We start from the raw sequence: 14,490 nt of genomic DNA, 5'->3' as shown, positions 1-14,490 counted from the left end.
TTTGAACCTGTTTTGCCCTTAGAGTGTCTTCTCCCAGTCCTCATCTCAGCTCATGAGTCCTTTGTTAATTCTTTTCCCTCTCCTCTGCTCAGCTGAGAGCAAGAGAAGGTGAGTGAACGGCTTTTGTAGGTGCCTGGCATTTGGCCAAGGCAAACCACGACATTCACATACACATAAACCCACACCACCAACCTCCCTGTAAATTTGCATCTTTCTTTCTAGATTAGTGTGACCCAGTTTATACACAAGGAACGAGATTTTCAGAGTTTCATGAAGTGCAGAGGGTGGATACTACACAGTGCAATACAATCAACCCCCAGTACAAACACCCAAGTTCTACCCACCTTTGGGGGCTGCTCTTTGCTGTGGCTCATGCTCCAGAACACCTCGTCCTGCCCAGGGCTGAGCGGAGCTGTCACCATGTCTGACAGGGAGCTGCTGTGGTACACGTCCTTACTAGCCCGGAAATTCTCACACTTGAAATAAACAAAACACGTGGTGGTGAATTGCGCTTCCCTGCCTACCTAACAGGCTGCAGTCTCAACAGAGATCAATGGTTCTGCCTTGGAGATTAAACATTTACTAAGTGTAGCAGGAATATTGTGTCTGGATAGAGCCCTACCTTGCTCGTTGTGCAGTGAGCTGTTAATTTCCAGCATGTTAATATGTTAGGCAGAAATATGCCAAGGTAAAGGGTACAACGAAAAGAAACAGTAAAAAAAAAATCTATTCTCTCTGTGTGTATATACATACACACACACCCACACACACACACGCACCCCTTTCTTAAATCTGTGGAGAAGCAACTAGGTCACTGGCAATGCACAGGGAACTAACTACCTGGATGATGCAAAAATGCTATGGAATCGCTACATTTAATTCAAACTTGGACAATGCTTCCACTGCAGGATTTCCATAGTCTAATCACCATTGGAACTCACCTCCCCTATCTTAGATGTTGACTTCCGAGCTATTCTTTGCATGGCCACCACCAACCCACAGTCAGTGGAGGCAAATTGCCAGCTGCAAACACTTTTTTAAGTGCTCCAGTGATTATGAGGGGACCCTGGCCCTCCTCTGAAACAAATTTTTCAATTACTTGAAAAAAAGAAAGAAAGAAAGATCAAATGTGACAATACAGTAAGAAAGAATGTAATTATGTTCAGATTACACCCTCATGGGTGGTCAAGTCCAGGTGATCCCTGATGTTTAAAACATCTCTAAAGGCATCCACTTAGAGCACTAGGATAGCAAAAACCCCAATCACAGCAGAGGAAGGGGAAGAAATCAAGTTACTTCCTTACAAAGTCTTCACTTTAAGGGAACAAGAAGTAAGTGGTGCAAAACTCAAGCTAAAATATTCAACATTCAGTTCTCTGATTCTTTCTGCACATAAAAGAAGAAATCTACACTCTGATGATCTGCTACCCCAGTGTCTGCCAAAGAAGAAGAAACTCAGTGTTGAATGTGTCAGCTGAGAGCACTGCCTCCCTGAAATGAGAAATCCTCTTGGACACAAGACCAAGACAGAGCACACAGAAACTGTCTGAGCTGGGCCTGTCTGCAGGGCAGATTCTGCTATGCTGGAATCAGTTTGATACTACAGAAATAGAAGTATTAGAGCAATGCCTGAAGCTGTACCACTCTGCGCTTCACTTCGTCTGATCTCCCATGCAATGCTGGGCCAGGGCTGTCTGGGAGGTGCCTCTTCCTCAAACACACAGCAAGATCAGCACCTCCAACACTTGGAAGCCTAAGAATGAAGTTTGCAATTTTTTTCTGAGTCAGAGTTCAAACTCCTGTGTCCCAACTGAGTTACTGCACCTTAGAGGAACTTGCAGTACATTTTCCCCAAAGAATTACTCAGATGGGTATTTTATTGATTTATCAGGTAAGTCTATACAATTCTCCAGTTTATCCATCCTAAAAAGTAAATCACTGTAACTAGAACTTCACACAGCTTTCAAGAAGATAATAGGATTATGAACCCTCTGTAACTGTGCAAGACTGAATTCCATGGGAACAGTGTTCAATGTCAATTAAATACTGATAGGCAGTAAATCCAAAACTAGATAAGAGAAGTCAAAGATGCCTCATTGCAACCTCCCAGACCTGTATGGCAAAGTCAACTGCCAAAATCAGTCCTGAGAAGTTCACTTAGTTATTCAGGTGCTTTTCCTGTCTTTTTGGGACAATATGTTCTGTTGACTCTCTTTAGAGAAAACAGCTTTTTCAGCAGTTGTAACATATGTCCTTTCAAAATACCTTTTTGTCCAACAAGATTGCTTCTAATAACAGTTTTTAGTTAACCAGAATTATTTGAGCAGCAAAGTGCTCACCTGAAGAGATTCACTGTGCTTACAGAAACAGATTTTGTAGCAGGTGTATTATTATCAGAATATAGGAGGATTTTCTTTTCCTTGCCATTTTTTCAACAAGATACATATATTTCTTTTTAAATTCCAGCCTTTGAGTCCTGCTGATTACCCGAAAAGTATTTGTGTTTAAAAGCATGGATAAGCTTTGCTGAGTCATGATATAAGTGACTGAGTGAATCCAAACTCTGCCCAGTACACCAGCTCTATGCAAAGCCAGGAACAGACACCTGCTTCCACAAGCAAGCCAAAACCATCTCAGATAACCCCCAAAATCTATGTTTGATATTCTCCTTAGGTTTGTATAGGAAAAATAATTTAAACCCTCCACTTAACAATAATTCTAAACAACTGAGATTTGAATTTTAAATTGTTTTTCTCATAAGTAATATCTAAAGAACAGCAGCTCTTCTCAAGCACAGAAAGCATTGGTAGGGAAAGTGTTACCTACTGTGTGTCCTCAAACCATAAAGGGACATGTAGCTGAGCTAAGAAAAAGAACATTTTGATTCACAACATGACAACATAAGGTGATACAGCACAAAAGACTCATTACTGGAGTTAGTTTAAAACCATTTAGAAGCAAGAAGTTTTAAAAAGAGGCTGTGCTGCTTTTTGGAGGATGCCCAAGTTACTAATTTGAACTGAATCTACATAAAGGAGATAGATTAAGTGCAAGTACTGTTAGGAAACAGCATAAGGAAAAGGAATTTCTTAAACTTCTGAGCAGGTACTCTGGGATACTAGGGCAGTCCATGGCTTTACGCACAGCTAGCTCTTGTAATATTGTTACACTTCTTGTTCAGATTCAGTCACATCACCCCACACAATAGGGAATATCTACCTAGCAAATCCTATAGGAAAACTACAAGAGTTAATTAAAAATGGAGCTAATTTCAGATGTGAGCTAATTTTTTCCACTAGTCAGGCAGCAGGAGATGCTGGGCAGAAGATCAGACTCAGTGACTTTGTTCAAGAAGCCTCTGTGGAATTCTGCAAGCAGTCCAAACCAGCTCCTCCCACACCACCACAACCAGAGAGCCAGATCTGCTGTGTACTGCAGCAAACACAAACCTGGAACAAAGCAGGTGGAACTGGTATACTCTGAATTTCACATTTCCCACAGTAGACAGAAAGGATGTAAGGCATTGAGAAATCATGCTCCTTTCACCTCAGGAGCTGTGTTAAGTTTTTCAGTGAAATAATTCTGAGAGAGATCTGGGCATCCAGGATGTGCCACAAGATCTCACAGAATATGACTGTTGAAAATAAGAAGAAATTTTTGTCTGAGCAGAGCAGTGATGGCAAACTCTCTGACAAACCTGGCTGGAAGTTCCTCAGTGCAGCATCTCTGATGAATTCAGCTTGCATTTTAATTCCACAGTTCACTTTTATTTTAAATCAACTAGGCACCCACATACTGAATTTCACAAGTATATTTTTGTGTTTTTTAATCTCCAGGTGACTACCTGACCCATCACTTGTATTGCCTAAACACCTCATGCAGTTAATGCAGGCAGCGTGTCCAAACATGCTGCCATTAGCAGCAACAGCTGCTCCCAACCAGCAAAGGGAAAAATAACCCTTCATGGGATTGATAAATTACCCATTGAAGCTCATGTGGACTCCATGTGAACACAGCAGGCAGCAGCACAGATTGGCTTCTCCCTGTCCACATGCACTGTCAGCTGGAGCTCTGCCTTGTGAGGGGGTACCAGGGCACCTCCCAGCAGAGACTGAAATCACAGCAACCACTGTGCATCACTTGCTGCTATCATCCTTAAGTAACACCATCACTCTGAACAGCATACATTTTCTGTAGTGTAATCTCCATCAAGAAATGTGAAAGAAGTTGGTAAATGCTGCTTCATTCCTCACCACTCCCCTCAGCAGCTCAGAGAGGTGCTACAAAATGGGAAGGCACTGACAGGGTGCAGAGGAATGACCTTGTCCCATGTGAAGCAGCCTCTCATCCCAGGAGTGGCTCCCAAGAAGGACAAGACTATCCTCTGTACAGCCACTGTACTCCTGCAGAATCCCAAATGCCTGCAATAAACTATGGATGCTCCCACTGCTATCACAGGGTTGAAATATTTGCCTCAGGGAAGCTGCCAGCCTCTGCCCAAGGCTAAGCTACAAATGTCCTTCTTGTAGACCTTGCAATAGCTCTCCAGTGATTTGATGCTGCAAGCCAGGCCATCAACTCAGCCCACTTAAAATACTCGTGACTTGAAACAACAAACAGGCCCTGGAAAAAAAGGATGTGAGAAGACAAACATAAATATTTTTCCAGGTAAAAGCTATCAGGTGAAATGAGGCCTTTCTGCTCACAACATCTGTTTCTGGTGATTTTTCCATCATCACCAAAGAGCAAAGCAAGCTGAAGAGGAAAGGCACAGGGAGGCTTTGACTCAGAGATATTAAGAGCCAGCTATCATCCACCTCCCAGACTCCCAGACTCTGAGACTCACTCCAGGGCATGAGCCAAACCAGGATAAGGGAGAGCTGCTTCTCCAAATTCTCCTGCTGGGGAATTTCAGCTACTCTGATATCTGCTAGGATAGCAGCACGGTGAGCTGAAGGCAATCCAGCAAATCCTGGAATGCACAGAGGGTAACTTTTCCAGCCAACTGAGAGGCAGCCCTGCCAGGGGGGATGCACTACCGGTCCTGAGGGTCACCAGCACAGGGGAGCTAATCAGTGAATTCAGGGCTGGAGCTGCAGTGATCACACACTGGTGGAGTTCATAGTCCATAGTCATAAGGATATGGCTCATGCAAAGGGTGAAGTCAGAACCCTGAATTTTAGGAAAGTAAGGAAAGAAATTCTTATGACGAGGGTGGTGCAACACTGGAGAAGGTTGCCCAGAGAGGCTGCACATGCCCCATCTCTGGAGACATTCAAAACCAGGCTGGACAGGGCTCTGAGCAACCTGATCTAGTTGAAATGTGCCTGCTCGTGGCAGGGAGGTTTGGCTAAGTGACTTTTAAAGGTCCCTTCTGACCCAAACCATCCTATAACTCTGTGACCTTTCATGCAGGATGTTCACCTGAAGCTCATGTCAAGCCAAATCAACAATGAGTTTACGAAACATTTAGGATAATACAGCCTGATCTCACAGTAATAACCCATAATTACAGGTATGCTCAGAGAAGCATACAGGCCCATGCTGCTGCCTGGTGAGGCAGTGTGACATGCACTGAAAGCAGCTGAGCTGCCGCCAATAACCCACCCTCCTCTGCAGCCTGTGGTGCCTAGAACCAACCCTGTCCCTCCCCAGGCAGTGCAGTACCTGCACGAGCAGGGCTCTCTGTGGGGCAGGGGTGCAGGGGCTGGAGCTGCTCCCGGATCCCATCCTGGGCTGCGCGGGGGCCTCGTGTCCCAGCGCCGCCGGCCACAGCGGGGGCTGCGCGCTGTCACTCTGCTTGGCTCGCTCCTCGGCCTGGGAAGGACAAAAGCAGCAGCACATTGCACAGAGAGCCCCAGTTCATGGGCTGGATGCTGTTTCATGACAGCACAGAACACATCACCTCCGATGGACCTTCCCACCAAGGAGGACAGCCCTGGCACAGCACAAACCACCATCTCCTCTCTATTTGCAACCCTTCCTCCTCCATCAAGTTTCCAAACAGAGCAAGGAGAAGGGCTTGAGTTTCCATCTGCTGTATCCTAGGCCACTCCTTTGGCTGCAGGCTGAGATTTTAGCTGGGAGGAATCATCTGTCTATACTTACTTATCTTTGACAACATGCAGCCTCTGTTTTGCTGTGCATTAATTACCCCCTTCCATAGCATTGACATTACTGCACGTTGCTTTTTACCTTAAAACACTTTCAACACTCTGTCTTTTGGTATGTTACTTGTGAGAAAGACTGAGGAACATGATCTAGAAGGAATAAATTTCCTGAGGGCATTGCTCATTACAAAAGTCTTTATCCTGTGGTTTTGACTCCACTATGCTTTTCAATTCTGTTCAACATGACTAATTCCCATTCTCTAATGTAAATCTTCAGCATATCCTCTGATTCAACAGCCTGGAAACAGCTCTACGCAGTAAACTAGAGATTAATGCCATAAAAATACCCTGTATCTGTGTTAGGGCGGGCATTCTTAACAGTATCTCCCACTGTATCTGGATGTTTGTGCCTGTATCAGAAAGGTAAGCATATTCTTAGCACAGCCTAGAAACTGCTGAGGACATGGAAAATTATTCCACTTTGTCTCACTGTGGAAAAAAAAAAGACCAAAACCTAAAAAAAACCCCAGTTACTAAAACAAGCAACCACAGCCAAACCACGAAATTCTAGCTCCAGTGAACACACTCTTGAGGCCACATCTTCATTACCTACAACTCATAATAATGAAAGGCAAATTTTACTATAAGCAAGGAAGAAAATGTAAAAGCCAGAGATGATAATTCACCCCTCAGCTCTGGGCCCAAGGAACTCCCAAGAGAGGGTTCTGCACCCCCAAACATTAAACTTGAGGCTTTGGAGGGCTTTAGGGTTTTTTGTTTGTTTTTAATGTCTCAATGAAACTATAATTCTTGTGCTCTTCTGTGTATTGATCACTGGTCCTAGAAATGGGAGCCCTAAAAAGTACAAACAAACTCACTGTTGAGTAGGCTACCACTGTCCCCATACATGTACCTCTCAACAGAGGAATTAACATCTCTCTGGCTAATGAACTGGAAAAGTTCAGCATCAACAGGAGCAAAATCTCTGACTTATCCCTGTTAAAAACAGTTACAACTTTAAAGCATTTTTAGATCATTGCAAATAGTTAAGACTGCTGACAAAGAAGTCTCAGCCAAAAAAGGCTGTACCACCAATTATGAATTTAGTGGAAGGATCTGTGACTTCCAAGAAGTTCTGAGATTAAGTAAATAATATTGTACAATATCCTTAAAACTCGAACATATTGTTGCAGCCACAATGACAAAAGCCTCATGCTGTGAACTTAAAAAGCAACTAATCTGCAACTAATTACACTAAATTAAAAGTTAACTGTGACTGCACACTAAATTCTTCATTTTGCTATCAAGGAATAATTTACAAAACACATACCAAAACAAGAGATGAGTATCTATGACCGTATTTTATTGTTTTTTTTGTCTTCTAACTACAGTAAAGTAGAAAATAAATTAATCATCAGAGTTGCATTTTCACCCATTAAAGGCCTAGAAAAGGCAAAGCTTTTCTATTGACTTTGATGTTGTGTATTTAGAAAAAGCAGCTTACTTCTCTGTCCACACTCAATTTGCTCCTCAGCTGGAATAAAACCCAGCCCTCCATCATCAAACAAATACTGATTTCAAGAGCCGTTCATTCAAATTTCAGTAACGATTTTCTTAATCAGTCAGTACAATAAAGCCTTTAGAACCAGGGCATTTGTGGTTTTGACAGTTAGGTTGTACTTCAAACAGAATTACTCTTGTTTTCACAAACTGCTGCTCTAACAAGGAACTTAATATCTTTTGTTTTCCTAACTTCATGCTGCTGCTTAGCTGATTGTAGATTCTATTCAGTTCCTGAAATTCATCATTTCACCAATTCTAGCAGTTACATTTAATTATTTATCAGTACAGGACGTTTCAGCTCAGGGAATAGTTGCAGCACACACACACATGAAGATGACAAAGATGGCAGCAGCAAGGTGTTAAGAAGCTGCACTGCATTTCTCCTATTTACATGTGCATGAGCTCTCCTCATGCCTCTGTTTGCGCATTTTGGGAAGATGACTGCACTTTGCCATGACTGCACTGAACATCAGATCCATTCTTCTACTGAGGAGGCACCTGTGAGCTGCTGAGATTTTGACCCAGACTTTAGTGACACAACAAATCACACACCAGCTGTAGAACTGGGTTGACCAGTTGGGATTATATCAAAAAAGCATGCTAGGAATGAGGAGATGGAAATGGACCCAGAGCTTGTCATGGCATGGTGACAGTGACCAGAATGAGTTGGTGGGTAGAAATACTGTCAGAGTTAGCAAAGGAGGAAAATGGATTGCAGTACAGGCTGACTGTATGTGGCTATCCCTGATCCATCAAACCTTATCCTGGGACATAAAAACCAAGAAAAGGCATCACAGGCTGCTTGCTGGGGCACAGAGATCTGTGCTCAGGGGGCAGGATGCTGTTCTGTGCCTGGCTCAGTTCTGTGAACCCTAACATCAGGCAAAGACCTCTATTAAAGCTCAGGTGGTATTACCTTATTTCATGCCTCTCTGAAAGACAAGGGAATGACACCTATTGACCAGAAGAACCTCATTTGTCCACTCACCAATCAAACACTTCCCTCAAATCAAACAGAAGTGACAGAACAATTCTTCCTTTCCCTTATCCTCTGAATATTAGTGAAAACTGAAGACTGCAGCATAAATGTGGAGAAAGACAGGTCAAGCTCCAGATGTAGGTCTAAAAATCAGTCTGCTCTCTGCTTCAGCATTCCTACAGCATCATAAACTACAAAGCACCAAATGCTGCCCTGGCCAACACAGTACCTCTTTGCTTGTGCTGCTTGATGGAGGATGCAGTCCCACATTTGAACTCTTGGAAAGCTCCTTCTTCTTCTGCTTGTGGTCATGCTGGAGAGACAGCAGCTGAGTCTGATCTTTGGGGAGGGTTCTGTGCATCTTCCTGTTGTGCTGCACATCTTCCATCTTCTGAAAGCAGAGAGTGATGGACCTCAGAGACAATGATGCCTTAGAGGACAACCAAGTTGCCTGCTGGAAATAGTGGCTTTTCAAAGAACACAGTGACCACAATTCCAGCAGGGCTGACAGAAGATTCAGAACCCTGAGCAACAGGAAGAATAAAGTGGCACCAAACACTGTTTGGCTTTTTAGACAGCAGGTCAGAAAATCATATTTGTTCTTTTTACTTTTACTAAAACCAGAGGTCTTTAATCAAACACTGCATGCTTCTGTTTGATTACAAATCAATTTGCAGATGAAACATTAGAAAAAACATTGTGGTCAAGATGACAGACTTGATAACGACAGTTCAGCATTAAAATTAACCTCTGCTCCACTGTTTTTGTGAAAAAGAAATGGTCCTGGTTACAACATGAATGCAAAATGGGGACTGGAGATGTAAGCTTAGGTTTAGCTGATGCTGGAAGCTTTCAGGGTAAAGGAATTTCAATCAGACCAATTCAGCACAGAGGAACAGCAGGGACAAAAGTGGGAGAGGCAGTGTCCCTGCTGTAGATATGGAGGGTGACTCAGTAACATCTAAGACATCTCAAAGGAAGGCTGAATCTGAGAACAAGAGGCAGTAAATGCATTAGTGAAGTTCCTCCTTGGTCCATGACTCAGAGGATGGGAACACCCTCAGGGAACTGAGAGAGACATCAGATACAGAACAGGGAGCTGCAAACTGCTGTCAGCAAACACCCTCTTCATACCTGCTTCTTTTCCAATTTCCTCTGTCCATCTACTATGAAGTATTCATCTTCCACCGCCCTTTTGTCTTCTTTGCCCCTTTCCTCTTTCCTCTGACTGACTTTCACCTCTGGCCACCTCTGCTCACACTCCTGCTGCCTCCGTAGCTCCTGCTCTCGCCTCTGGTGCTGGAAGAAAGCCAGGGAACAACACTGCTTATTTCACTTTATTTAGTACCCACCAGTTACTCATGCCGGGGCTCATAAATCACAAGGCCCATTTCCTTGGGGAAAGAAGGCTCTGCAGTCACTAAAAGGGGGGACACCTGACACACCACAGAGCAAAAGTGGGCAGGGACAAGCTGCCACCACCGTGACTGCCAAACCTGAAGTGAAACCTCTGCCCTTTTGGCAGCCCAGGGCAGATCTGTTATTTATGAGGCATGTGAGATCTCCCTGACAGCTGACAACTAATCTAACAACAAATGTCTTCCCAACATTTCAAGAAGGGAGAGTTTTTTTTCCCAGTGTTCCCATTTTGCTGGAGCAGCACTGTGCTTCACAGGTGTCAGCTCTGAAGTGTTCACACAATGCTCAAGTTATGTTAGATACAAGAGAGAAGAGACATGTTGGTGATTTTTGTGTTGTGCCACTGCAAAAGAGAAACTGAGGGGCTGGAGTGTGTCCAGAGAGGGGCAGCAGAGCTGTGGAGGAGTCTGGAGCACAGGTTTGATGAGGAGCAGCTGAGGGAGCTGAGGGTGTTCAGGAAAGGAGGCTCAGGGGGGACCGTATTGCTCTGCACAACTCTCTGACAGGAGGTTTTAGCCAGGTGGGGGTCAGGCTTTTCTACCAGGTAACAAACAAGTGGTGCCATGGCAGGTTTAGATTGGATATTAGGAAAAATTTGTTTACTGAAAGGCTGGTCAAGCATTGGAACAGACTGCCCAGGGAAGAGACGGAACCAGCTCTCCTGCAAGTGTTAAAAAAAGTATGTGGATGTGGCACTTAGCACCAAGATATAATGATGGACATTCAGTGCTGGGTTAATGGTTGCACTGGATCCTAGAGGTCTTTTCCAACCTTAATGGTTCTGTGATTTTATGATTTAGCTCTGCCTCTAAGACAACAGTGTGTCAGGCAGCTGAAAGGGCAATCAGCTGCCTTTTAGTATCTTAAACAAAAGCAGGGCCAAGACTCTGGACCAGACCAACAGACTGCAACTGGGGAATACATAAGAGGAAGAAATGGGGATCTCTCACCCCATCTACCAGGGCTACCACCACCAAACCTACTCAAGCAAAATGCCCTTCCCCTTCTGCTCACAGAGCAGGGCAGGTTACCAGCAGCAAAAGGACAGAGCCCATCTGAAACCACAGTGTTCAAAAGCGACACAGATCTCCCAAGGTGCCAGACTTGATCCAGGTTGAGCTGACAATTTAACACAGCCCTCTTGCCCTGCAAAGGCTACTCCCTACAGTCACATTTTTCATTTGTGATGAGACATGGAATAACAGCACAAGCCAGGCCCCTACATCCTCCAGCCTCCTCCTCTGCTCCTTCTGCTGCTCGATGCGCTTCTGCCGCTCTGCCAGCAGCTGCTGCTTGTACTTCTCCTGGTCCTTCAGCTGCTGCTGCTGCCGGTGAGGGTCTGAGCGGTTCTTGTTCTCCTGCTGCAGCCGCAGGAACTCGCGGCGCAGAGTTGACTCCCCCGGGAGATTAACGATGGAGCTGAAACAAAGAGCAGGTTTCTACATGAGAAAACACAGCATTAAAGAGAGAATAGAGGTGCTTTGAGAATGTTTGTTGCCCTGCTTTAGCAAATCGTTATACATCTCCAGCAGTTGACTCTACGGCCACACCTGGTGTGCTACAAACCAGCCTGAAGCTGATTATTGGGTCCTTCATTTGAGAGTTTCCCCCCTACTGCAAGGAAAGTAAAGCAGCAGCTTATTACAGGCATTTTATACTCAGCAGTTATGTTTGACAGCTACAAAACAGTTAAAGCTACCAAAGGGGACCCAGGGGATTTGGGATTCAGAGCAAGTTAAGAAAGCTGTTCTGGTTGAGGAGAGCTGCCTTCAATGAGAACAGCTTGGGCAGTCAAATTTTCTATTTCAGTAATAAAATTAACCTTGGTTCTCCTTCATCTTCATTCAGCTCATCATCTTCCTCCTCACTTCCACTGTAATCATAGTCTGTTTCTTCTGAAAAAGAGAATAAACAAACACCAGAGGAGGATGCTGTTATTTTAGACATGATCTTGAACTTTATCTCTGAGCAATCAGCCTGAGCTACAGGCTAAGGAGGAACTGGAATTTAAAAGTCACATATTGTAGAGGGAGGCTGAGGGAAGGCAAAATATCCATGTACATAATTCAAAATCTAGTTCAGGTAATGATTCAGGGCAGCCCCTTTACAGACACCCACCTTTTCCCGTGACTGACTGTATTGGTTTTGCAAAACTAACCTACTTCCATCATCTGAAGCAAATTAGGCTAAACCCACAGAGAAACCCAACCCCCACAGCACCACCAGCAGAGGGGTTCTCAAAAAGACATTTAGGTAGGACATAAAATCTTGCACTGCCCTGTTCTGCTGTCATGGCTATGCTGAGGCCACCAGTAAATCCAGGTTTCCTTTTGTATCAAAGGGAATAATTAGGTAAGCAAAAAAAGAAAACAAAAACTAATACTAGTTTTAGCACAATGTTTTAAAAGCTGACCAATAGTTTTAAAGTTCTCTTCAAGACTGACATGAAGGCAGTTTTTATGGGATAATTTCAAACTGGTCCTACCCTGCATTGTTGGCTGTAGTACATGCTAAATTGTCACTTCATTTTTTTTTTTTTTGAAATTACTATTTTGAAGTCTGTAGTCTGGCAATTCCATACTATTCTCCTCTTCAGAGGAGTTTTGATTAAAAATAGTATTTTCAGGTCAAAAATATAACTATTTATGAAGAAGTGACATATTTGCACTCCTCCACCCCTCTCAAGGGCATTTGTGAGAAATTCCAACTCACTATCTTTCCATTTCAGTGTGCTTTGAGATTCACAGCTGAAAGAGGTGGCAGAATTTGCAACTACTACTGGAGTCAGTAAATCTACTTTGCAACAGCAATTTCATTTTAGATGCAAATATTCCTGTTGTCAAATCAGAGCATTTATAAGACACCTTCCAACACCACAGTGCTTTCCCAGTTTGCTCTCACAGTCCCTGATCCTCACAGCATTTCTGGCAGTATAAAACATGCTGAAAGAGAAAAGGGGAGAGAGGGCAGGGTCATTGGTCAACAGGCCACTTGTCTCTGTCCCCTTTGAACAGTCTTAGTCGGCCATGCACAGGCATTTTCACAAGTATCACCCCAATTCCTGCACTGCTTCTTCCAGCTTTTGCTCTGAAGGGTAAGGCTGGCATTTGGAACAAATTTTCTTCATACATGCTGTGAAGGAAATGATTCATTATAACATCTGCATTTTACTGGAGCTTGGAGGTCTTTTGTGCACTCTATTTCAAAACACTTAAAGAGCCCTGTTGCCCCCAAAGAACTCACAAGAAAAAATTATATGGAGATCCAACAGGTAAATCAATTGGATCTGGGACAGAAATACGAGAGAGACAGACCAGGAAACACTTGTGGCTCAAGAAAGCAGAGACCCAGACTTCACTTGGAGTCCTTGCTCCCTGCTAGCACCAGGGCTGCTCTCAATAACTCAAGGTTCCAAGGACTTTAGCACTAAAACACCATTAAGGACCCAGGCTTCAACAAAGGAATCTTCAAAATGGCCTCACTATCGAGGACAATGCTTTCTCAATTTTCCTGGTTCTAGTATTTCAGCTGCATCTGCCTTGTGCTCTGCTGCCAAAATCTGAAGAGGACATGCTCTCTGAAGTGTGCTTTATGTTGGTTTTGCCATGTTACCCTTCTCTCCTTTTTTCTTCCTAGTCCTGTCCAGGTGGTCCTTGAGCATGATGCGCACTTGCCGCTCGTTCTGCATGTCACGGATGAAGGAATGCTTCAGCAGGGTCTCCGTGGATGGACGGTGCAAATAATGCTTCACAAGGCAGCTCTCAACAAAATTTAGGAACTTCTTTGACCTAAAAAAGACACAACAGTGGAGAAAGAGTGATAATCCTTTTCAACTTGTGGCCCAAGCACTACCTGAGTGGTGGAAAGCACTAACTTTGCAAGGTTTTCTTCTACACAGGAACTGAGAGAAACAATTTGAGTTCTGCCACCAGTGAGACTTCTGTGACCAGCACAGTGCTGAAGGTGAACTCCACCTCACCACCCTCTCAGAGGAGTTGTTACCTTGAATTTACACCCTGATCAACAAAACCACAATCTGGCCAACACAAGCCTTTCAAAAAGGCCCTTGACCTTTTGATAAGGTGGAGATTTTCTTCACACACTTAATTTAAAACAAAAAGTAATTCTCTGTAGGGCAGGTGACTGCCATTAGCCCCACAATGTCCAAGCAATCTGATAAAGCCCTGACCCCAAGCAGCACATCTAAGCCTTCCTTGCTTACCCTGCAATTTCAGCCACAGACACCAAAATGAAACAACTGCCACAGTCCAGGCAGAGTTCAAAAAGAAAGGTGCTGTTTCCCAAAGGTCAACTATATCTGCCCTCTGGCTCAATCCAGCTCATAGAAACAGCTTAGGAATCACCTCCTAGGTAACTACATGCTTTAACAAAATCATTGTTCCTGAACAAGAGAGCTAA

The 14,490-nt window shown here is 43.9% G+C and overlaps 1 protein-coding gene across 7 annotated transcripts in view; it reads right to left on the bottom strand.

The window, feature by feature from the left end:
• Positions 1 to 14,490, bottom strand: part of NRK (Nik related kinase) — a 97,479-nt gene that overhangs the window by 30,637 nt on the left and 52,352 nt on the right. For 5 of the 7 annotated variants that reach the window (XM_064712538.1, XM_064712532.1, XM_064712537.1 and 2 more), the window contains exons 10-16: positions 13,684 to 13,859; positions 11,894 to 11,966; positions 11,295 to 11,490; positions 9,787 to 9,951; positions 8,882 to 9,043; positions 5,668 to 5,817; positions 345 to 476 (exon numbers count right to left, since the gene is read on the bottom strand). In XM_064712538.1, the coding sequence (XP_064568608.1) occupies positions 345 to 476; positions 5,668 to 5,817; positions 8,882 to 9,043; positions 9,787 to 9,951; positions 11,295 to 11,490; positions 11,894 to 11,966; positions 13,684 to 13,859 (1,054 nt within the window). The remainder of the gene's footprint in view (positions 1 to 344; positions 477 to 5,667; positions 5,818 to 8,881; positions 9,044 to 9,786; positions 9,952 to 11,294; positions 11,491 to 11,893; positions 11,967 to 13,683; positions 13,860 to 14,490) is intronic. The other 2 variants (XM_064712533.1, XM_064712535.1) reach the window with 2 other exon arrangements.

Source organism: Zonotrichia leucophrys, chromosome 4A, assembly GCF_028769735.1.
Source record: "Zonotrichia leucophrys gambelii isolate GWCS_2022_RI chromosome 4A, RI_Zleu_2.0, whole genome shotgun sequence".
Lineage (NCBI taxonomy): Eukaryota > Metazoa > Chordata > Aves > Passeriformes > Passerellidae > Zonotrichia > Zonotrichia leucophrys.
The sequence above is the reverse complement of the archived record's forward strand: the minus strand, read 5'-3'. Positions and strand labels throughout refer to the sequence as shown.